At 34.5% G+C, this 10,013-nt stretch overlaps 1 protein-coding gene across 1 annotated transcript; it reads left to right on the top strand.

Moving 5' to 3' along the window:
• Positions 1 to 565: 565 nt before the first annotated feature.
• LOC104225229 (uncharacterized) lies at positions 566 to 2,575 on the top strand. Its single transcript, XM_009776993.2, has 2 exons — positions 566 to 1,021; positions 1,886 to 2,575. The coding sequence occupies exons 1-2, from the start codon at positions 677 to 679 to the stop codon at positions 2,450 to 2,452; spliced, it is 912 nt and encodes a 303-aa protein (XP_009775295.1). The 5' UTR covers positions 566 to 676; the 3' UTR covers positions 2,453 to 2,575.
• Positions 2,576 to 10,013: the final 7,438 nt, after the last annotated feature.

The following is a 10,013-nucleotide window of genomic DNA, read 5'->3' as shown; positions in this document are numbered from 1 at the left end:
AAAATAATTAAAAAAATACTCCATGTCATTTGGAAAATTTTTTGAAACTCTCGATCCAAAAACAAGTCATAAAAATTTGTATAGAAATAAATTATTTTATTCAAAATAAAATATATAATTTAAAATTAAAATGTATATAAACATAGAAGTGCCATTTTTTTAAAACTATCTCGAGAAGTATTCCTTCCGTTTTAAAATATATGACACATTTCGCTTATTGAGTCAAACTATATAAAGTTTGACAAATATTTTAAAATATATTTTGTTATCATATTGACTAGAGAAAAATTGCAACTTATATTACTTTTTGCATAGTTTTTGAATATCCAAAGTTTAATTTTAAAATATTATGTTGAACTAATTTAATTCTAAAATATTATGTTGAACTAATTTAATTTAGCTTTAAAGTTTAATCAAATTGACCATCGATAAGCGAAATGTGTTATTTAAACTGAAACCCATGGAGAGTAAGAAGTTAGAAATTGACATGGAATTTCCGAAGTGTTTTTGCCCATAAATACATTAAGCTCTACCTACCTTAGACCATCTAGACGTATAAATTAAAGCTTGTTTCATTTAAGAAAATTTGGCTAAGCCTTCAAATACACAGGCTAGCTACAGCCCAAGAAAATTCCACTCTTTTTCTTCATGTCAAAAGATCTTTTCTTGTTTTGCCATGGCTCCAATGGAAGTTAGCTCTAAAGAGAGAAAACTCAGAAAAGCTTGTTTTTTGGGTTGTTTTGGATTTTCCATTAATAAAACAAAGCTAGTCTCTTCTGATTATGTTAAGTCAGCCGGCGGCAAGAAAAAAAGGAAGTCTTTTTTGTTTATTTCTAAGTTTGTAGGGAAGCACTCGACGGCGGCGAAAACTATTCCGGTGGACATATCGGAGAAGTTCAACCGGAGTAGAGAAATTCATGTCGTGGAGCCGGAGAAGAAGGCTTCTGTTAAAACTCCGGCGACCACCGATCAGGTGCTGGTTAATGGTCAAACAAATATCCCTGAGAAGGTTAATAATAAGGTATGTTAATATGAGAAGTAATCGGTAATATTTGAAAGCTGGTATAGACACCATCGTTATTTTAAAAAAAAAACTATAATCGTTGGTGGATATGAGGAGGGGTAGAGGTAGGCCAAAAAGTCTTGGGGATAGGTGATTAGACGGGCACATCTGGCACTTACTAAGGCCTGAGGGTCGAGAATTAGAGTAGAAGGTTAGTAGGTAGATAAACGTTTCCTTTTGTCTTCAACAACATTAGTGTCAGTATGATATCATTTTATTCTTAGATGGCTATTACTATCTACCGTTTAATTGCTATCTTGGCTACTTGTCGTCATTGCTTCATTCATTTTTTCTTTAGCTAAAGGTATATCAGAAACAATCTCTAAAGTTAATTACATCATATCTCACTTGTGATAATTCATTAGGTTTTGTTATTATTGTTGTGATTATTTGTGATTGTATGACTTTAAAAACCATAGTATAAGAAGGAAGAAAGGAGTACGTATTTCCTTAATTATCCAAGTTTAATCCATTTAATATATAACTTTGTAGATCATATGAAGGAGGTGATTTAAAGGTAAAAGAAATTTGTAGATACACAATTTATGGAGTTTGTGGATATCACATTGACCTTTTTTTCTTTTTCTTTTTCAAATCCATATTGTTTATAAAAAAATTCTATCTGAAATAGATGGAGATCTTTAATTTCTTTCTCTTTTCTGGGTCTGGGACCAATCACCAATGTTATATACGTTTCTTATTTACGATTACTTATTGGTTTACTAGCAATTTCGTCTTATTGTTTTCTTGCCATTCTTTACCTATTTCTTAAATGAGTATGTTTAACAATATAATTTTATTTCTTGATCTCATTATTTTCAGACAAACGACGATAATAAAATTCAGGACAACATCCACAAAAAGAACAAAAGTTTGGATCAATTGTTCGACAACGCACAAGAACATTCCACGTGTCCAAGTGAATTTTCAAGGAGTGTTACTATTTCTAGTACTCATAATTTGAGCCACTTTAATTCACCAAAAGCCAACCATAATAATATCAAGCTTTCCCACTCAGTATCTCTGCCACCACCAAAACGGAAGAAACCACCGGCGGCGACCACCACCGGTGAAGTCAATGACGAGAAGTCGAGTCAACGACATGATCAACAAATTAATAACAACTACTTTGATTCAATTATTGGGATGTCAATTCTAATGGTGACCCTATTGATAATGTTGTTTTGGGGCAAGGTTTGTGCCATTATTTGTACGTCTGCATGGTTTTATTTTCTTCCCAGGTTTCGACCGAAGAATGAAGCAATCGTCGCCGGAAAAAATGGTGGAGTCGCCGGCGCTGTTGATGTCAACTCCGACGAATACAAGAAGAAAGTTGTGTTGGAAGGGTTTTTAGAGAGAAACCACAGGAGTGGAATTGGATTTTTGTAGGTCTGTTGTTAAGGATTTTATTTAATTTATCAAAACCTATTTCTTTTATTTTGTTCTTTTTGTGTGGAATATTTCTACTCAATTTTTTTTAAACGAGAAGGAAAAGGAGAAACACTTTTTTCAGTTCACTGTTCAGATTGATTTTTTGTGTAAAATTTTTGACATGTATGGAGTGTTCAAAAGAGACGGCTGTTTCTAGAAGTAATAAATATTCATGCAAAACATGACTCCTCAAATTTTAACATAAATTTTACATTAAAAAGAACATAAATTTTACCTCCTTAAAATATAGAAGTATCGTAGAATAAGTTTTACATATTAAAATATCTAAAACTAATTTGAAAAATTTGTAATCTATGTCCTTAACTCACAAATTAATAGTATGTAACCAATGAACAAATAATTTTATTGACTTAAAAATTTAAAACTTATAACAACTTTAAAAGTTTCACTAAATAAATACTAAAGAATATATGTGAAAACTGTTGGCAACAAAATTTTACTTCTGATCAAGTGTAGATTTTATCAAAGATTGTTGGAGTGTTTAAGTTTTTCTTATAAAAAAAGAAAGATAAAAGAATATATTTTTTTTATTATTTAAATGGCAGCATTTCTATTGAGTACGAATAGTTATCTTTTAACTGAAGGACCAAACTGGATAATATGATAATTAGACTACCTAACTTACTATATCTTAAATAGTAAAAGTATATGAAATTAATAATAAAGGAAATAAGTAAAAGATTTCAAAATTTTTTATTTAACAATAATTAATAACTTTTTTGCACCACTTTAAAACGCCTGAACGATTTAAATGCTTACCCTGAAGTATGCTCCTTGGTTTAAATTAATTTAAAATATTTTAAAGCTTTATTAACTCAATGAAAAATTAATTTATTTAATGGATTTGGTGGCAATAGTCGTAACAACGTCATGAAAGCCGGCGGCCCTCATTATGTATGAGCTTTAATAGGACTGCGGTTGACATTATACTATTTGGTGAATTATTCATTGTCTTATTAATTTGAATGAGATTTAGGTAGTCTATAAGATCTTTAAATCCAATTTACTTGGAGCAAATACAACTTTCCGACTAGCACAGATACAAGTTATCAAGCAGGACAAATATACTAAGTTTTTTTTTTTCTTTTTTTCCTTTTTGTGACAAAATTACTCTTTTTATCTATTGAGGTAACAATGCTACCAAAATTAACCCAATGTTTTAACTTCTTACCTAGTTTAACCCATTTGTATATAACTTGAAATTCGTTTTTTATTTCTTAGCCCAACATTAAAGGCATACTTCTAATGTTCTTTTTTTCTTCTTCTTATCTTTCATACAAAAACAAATTTTAGTGTGTAGTTTATCAATTGTTGACTCCATATAATCACACAAGTATTGTAGTCTCAATACCCAGTCATTCAAAAATCAAAATGATACACAAGAATATAATATGGATATGCCATAGTAATAACACTAGTACGCTATCATATTTATATGTTATGACCATCTTTATACTCATCTTTTCAATTGAAACGAGTAATAAACGCTATCATATTTATATGTTATGACCATCTTTATACTCATCTTTTCAATTGAAGCGAGTAAAGTTTTAAACGATTTATCCATGCATAACAAATTTAGCTTTTGAGTAATTAAGTTATTATTACACTAATAACGCTCTATGTTTGTTATGATTGGTGAGAAATTTCGTGATTGAGCACACACTTTATATTTCTCCTTTTTTTTATTTGCATAAATGCTGTTAAAATTTTGAAATTGGTTTTAATTTTTTAGGTGTTTGGATTTGGTATTGTTCCAATCAGTTGAAAAAATCAAGAGGAGTTTAAAACTTAAATTTAAAATAATTTGGAATAGATTTGAGTTAACTTTCAGATCTTGGTTTTTTGAGTTTGTTAGTTGTTTGGATTGAGTATTGTTCTAATCAATTCAAAACATCAAGAGGAGTTCAAAATTCAAATTTGAAATGATTTGGAGCATACTCGAACTAAGTTTGAGTTAAATTTCAGAAAAGAATCAAGGAAGAAAACAAAGCCAGTTTTTGTATAACAATGTATGTAACGACCCGATCGGGTTTTTAGCTATAATGCATCGTTCGGCAGTTTGAGGCCTTGAATAGCTTCACTTCAGGTATTATAACTTCTACGTGTGGTCGGAATTGAATTTCGGGAAGTTCAGAACTTATTCTGATGAAAAATTCTCAATTCAGAAGCTTTAAGTTGGAAGAGTTGATCAAGGTTTGACTTTTAAGTAAACGACCTCGGAATCGGGATTTCAAAGTTCAAATAGATTCGTATGATAATTTTGGACTTGGGCGTACATTCGGGTTGAGTATCGGGCGGTCCGGGAGCATTTCGGCGCTTATTATGGAAAGTTGGCATTTTGAAAGTTTAAGAATTTCTTAAGGTTGATTTGAAGTGAATTTTGGAGTTATCATGTCTGTTTGGAGTTCCGAGCCTTAGAATAGGTCCATATCATGATTTGTGACTTGTATGTAAAGTTTGGCATTATTCCGGGATATTTAAGTATAATTCGGACGCGTTCGACGAAGTTTGAAAGTTTAAAGAAAGGTTTCGATCTTCGATTCGTAATTTGGACGTTGTTTAACGTGATTTGAGGCTTTAACTAAATCCATACCTTATTTTGGGATGTGTTGATATTTTTGGATGCGGTCCCGGGGGCCTCGGGTTTGAAATGGATTGAAATTTAGATTTGAAGAAATGATGTTGTTGTTGAAGACTAGTGTCATCGCACCTGCGGAAAGTGTGGCCGCAGGTGTGGTCACGCAGTTGTGAAGGGGGTTGTCGCATGTGTGAAATTCGTGGAGGAGACCTAGGAGCGCAAGTGCGAGGAATGTTTCGCACGTGCGAGGTTGTAGATGCGGAGAAGAGTTCGTAGAAGCAGAATTAGCCAAGAAGGCCTAGAACGGCATAAGCGGACTTGGTCACGCGGGTGCGTGAGCGCAGAACCGCTTGTTGTCTATAGAAGCAGAAGCGCAGATGCGCTATTTTGGTCCGCAGAAGCGGATTTGCCTGCATTTAGAGGGAACCGCACATGCAATAAATTTTTCCGTAGGTGCAGAGTCACAAGTGCGACTAAGAGGTCGCAGGTGCGTAAGTCGCTGGGCAGTGGGGTGCTTTTAAATCGAGACTTAGCTCTCATTTATCTAATTTTCACTTGGATGGCAGAATTTGGGGAGCTATCTTTAGAAGTTATTCATCAAGCAATACGAGATAAGTGATTCCCACTTATTGCATGTTAATTTCATGAATTTCATAGGGATTTAACATGAAAAATTCTGGAAATTTTGGGATTTTAAGGGAAACCCTAAAAATTGGTATATTTGAATTTTGATCGCGATTTTGGGAATGAAACTAAGAATAAAATATATATAGTTATGGTGTAATGGGTAATGTTTATCTTCAAAAAATTTAAAATGTGGGCCCGACGGTTGACTTTATTGACTTTTCGAGCGAAGTTGAGAAGTGTTATAAATTGATTAATTATGAGTATTAGAGTATATTTTTATTGGTTTGTACACTATTTGACTAGTCTCAGATTGTTGGCCATCGGTTTGAGGTGTTAGAGAGACATTAGAGCTCGTTATGGAACTTCGGAGCGAGATAAATCTCTTGTCTAACACTGGGAGAGGGAATCTACCCCTTAGGTGTTATTCTTGTTATATGCTACATGTTGTGGAGTTGCACATGTATGAGTTGACGAGTGTCTGTGCGTATGCTAGAATTCCTAATTTTGTCGGGGTAGAGTTAGGTTCACGCCATGCTTTAATTGTACCAGTTGAGTTATCCTTGCATATTTAATTCCTTTATTTCACGTTAAAACCTGAGACTATGCTTGCGTATAGTGACAGACTCGCTATTGTAGAGATTTGACGAGCTACTTGATTAGCCCCGGAATAATTGTGTTTTCCCCGATGAATTTCTCCCGCGTTGTGCGTTTTCTTCAAAAAGCTTCCTTATATTTTATAACTCACACATATATTTATGAGCGGGGCCAATGACCCATAAAAGTTTCTTATTCTAATGAGATCGGATCGTTCGCCTCGGCAAGATTATGTAACACACTCTTTTGGGATCGGGTAGTTTGCCTCGGCAGGATTATGTAACACACTCTTATGGAATCGGGTTGTTCTCCTCGGTAGTATCATATTCTTATGGAATCGGGTCATTCGCCTCAACAGTATCATATTCTTATGGGATTGGGCCGCTCGCCTCGGCAGTATCATGTATCATATTCTTATAGGATTGGGTCGTTCTCCTCGGCAGTATCATGTATCATATTCTTATGGGATTGGGCCGTTCGCCTCGGTATTTCTATAAAATACTCTTGTGGGATCGGGTTGTTCGCCTCGGTAAATTCATGAAACACTCTTATGGGATCGAGTTGTTCGCCTTGTCAGAATCGTGCGTAACATTTGACAAGAAGCCAGTGTATCCATGAGTTTTCCTGATTTGAATTATGATGACCTATCTGGTGGGGACTATTTTATGTATATACTCCGATTGAGGAAATAACCAATAATTGAGAGATTGTGTTTACTGTTCAGAGGAGGATCGTACCACGTACCTATATTAGTTTACACTATTTATTTACCATGCCTTATACTTGTTTACTTTCTATTGTACTTGATTTATTGGACCACTAGTAAGTGTCAATGTCGACCCCTTGTCACTACTTCTCCGGGGTTAGGCTAGATACTTACTGGGTACGCGTTGATTTACATACTATGCTACACTTCTGCACTTATTGTACAGGTATATATATTCCTGGTATTCTTTTGGGCTCAAAGGCATGGCTATTGCGGGGACTTTACGGTGAGTTGCATCACATGTTACGATCCACAACATACAGAGTCTCCATCAGAATTATTTACATTTTTCCTATCTAACTTGTATTTCAGACAGATGTTGTATTGTATTGTACCTTTAGTAGATGCTCATGCACTTGTGACACCAGGTTTTGGGGGTATTCTATAATTTTTTATGGATTGTTACCTAGATAGGCTCCGAAACATTCAACTTAACAAATTTGGCCAAAGCCTGAAAATCCAATATCGGGCGAAAGACGACCCTTTCCGATACTATGTTTGACAACTTTATTTCCATAAAACATGTTCCATAGGGCACCTGTTCAATAAATCAGGATACTAATGGTCTCTCTTCAACTGGAATATATGCAAGGCTACCCATACTCTCAGTCTTCCTACTCAAGGCGTCGACCACCACATTGGCCTTTTCGAGATGATAAAGAATAGTAATACACTTTCACTTATTATTCTAACGAAACTGTACGTAACTATGATTTATTTTAATGCATTGACCTCTCTATCTAAGTAAGATTCATGATTTTAAAAATAATAAAATAAATAATTAAGTGTTGGCTTGCCTAACGGCGAAGTTGAGCATCATCATGGCCTATAGTAAATTTTGGATCGTGATAGTGTATATGCGTGTATAGGCACCTCTTATACACTATTGTATATTTTTATACATCTTTATACAAGCGTCTCAAAATTTTTAGTTGTAATTCTTGTTCAAAACTAGTCCAAATCTCTATTACATGACTTCAAATTTTATATACAATCTCCTTACACTATTCTAACAAGTCTAAATAACATCACTTGTAAATTTCTCACAAAAATCTGATTCAAAATCTAAACGTGCTTATTTAAACTTGTTCAACAATGGTGGATTACCTTAAAATCTTATTTTCTCCACCTAAATAGATTTGGTTTGTTGAACTAGTGTTTGAGTCACAATTACTGATTCTAAGATTGGATTAGAAGCTTGAGCCTTTTTTTAAAAAAACTTAATAGTAATTTCGAGAACTTATTTAGAGTTGGATGTTGAATCTTAACCTATTATTTTTGAGCTACAACTTTGCAAAGTTGAATATAGTCCACCTAGTTACAATGTATGTATATGACTTATATTTTTCTGTAATTCTCTCTTCTTTTTTTGTCGGAGGGCAGGGGTCACAAATTAAATACACGTTATCAAAAGCCATGTCGTCTGTTAATAACATGAGAACATACTATATCCCAGCAGTTAAGTGAAAGGTTGGGAATGTAACTCAAAGAGGGATAATCTTCAAAATCTCTCTACTGAAATTAAATTGACTGCCATGCCTTAGTGATTATTAGCTAGCTTATTATTAATAATAATATATGGCCCAGAGAACAACACTCCATTCCTACAACACACCTCATTCCGCATATCCAAATTGTTGAATCTAATGACAAGACAACCATATATATAGGGTAAAATTGGTTTATATTAAATGATTGAATGATCGTGTGACACGTGAAAGCAGAGACAGGCAGAAGACAAATTGAGTAAGAACCAAGACCGGGAACAACAATTGCAATTGGCATTAGATGGACCCTGAAGGAGCACAATCAACGCGAATGAGTCCAATGTTTACCACCAGATGACATTCAATGAAGAATAAATCCTAGAATTAAATAGGCAATCATTGCAGAGAATATTTACATTCATGGTGTGTCGTTACATATTCATCAATGGCCCCTTTATTATCGATTAAGAGGGGCTTGATCCTAGGATCTTGTTTTTCTAAGTATAACTATAAATAGTAGTTTCCACAGCTATTGTAAGGACACGAAATGATTGGCAAAATACTATATTCTATTCATAAGCTAAATAAGATAATTTTATTTAGTCTTGCATATTTTTCTTATTTCTTTCCTTGAAAGCATCGCTCCTGGAGCCAGGTCCGTCATTTCTTTTGATTTTAACACTAAGTCTTATTTTTAATCAAGTCTATTTATTATTTTTGGATCAAGTTAGTTCGCTTGTTTATAAACCTTGTAACAAATTTAACTATACTATTTTTATGGGTAAACAGTTTGGTGCCCACCGTGCGGCCTAGACAGTTGCGTAATTGAGTTGGTCCTTGCGTCAGTTACTAACTTGTTTGATTATATATTTCTTAGGGAAAAAATCAAATATGATAGCTAACGATGTCAACATCACATAAAGTTGAGGCACATGAAAATTTGCCTCAACATGAGGATTCGATCAGTGACACCCGCATCGAGGGGGATGTGGCAACTCCAATCCATGGAGGACAGTACCCTCGACATGTATGGGAGGCAATTTCTGATGACGTGGAAGATGAACACATTTCAGAAACAATGAGGATCTTGAGAGAGCAATAGAAAGACATCATGGGCCACCTCTCTAGGCAGGACCAAGCTGTGACGGAATTAAAGCAGGCGTTATCAGGTATTTCCAGCAACGCAAACGGGAGAGGCACAATTCCTCCTGGCGCTCCTGCAAATCAAATGGCTCAAGGAGTTGATAACAACACCTTGAGGCGTGAGGTCGGTTTCGACGGTGCTGGGGGTACCGGTAGAGGATCTGGTAACAATGGTAATGATTCCTTCAAAATCAAACTCATGAGATTCATGAGAGATATGAACTAGCGGATGGATCAGAATGCGAAGGAGTTTCACGTTTGAATGGATCAAATTTCAGGCGCACCACCAATTTTGAAGGG

Source organism: Nicotiana sylvestris, chromosome 4 (assembly GCF_000393655.2).
Source record: "Nicotiana sylvestris chromosome 4, ASM39365v2, whole genome shotgun sequence".
Lineage (NCBI taxonomy): Eukaryota > Viridiplantae > Streptophyta > Magnoliopsida > Solanales > Solanaceae > Nicotiana > Nicotiana sylvestris.
The sequence above is the reverse complement of the archived record's forward strand: the minus strand, read 5'-3'. Positions and strand labels throughout refer to the sequence as shown.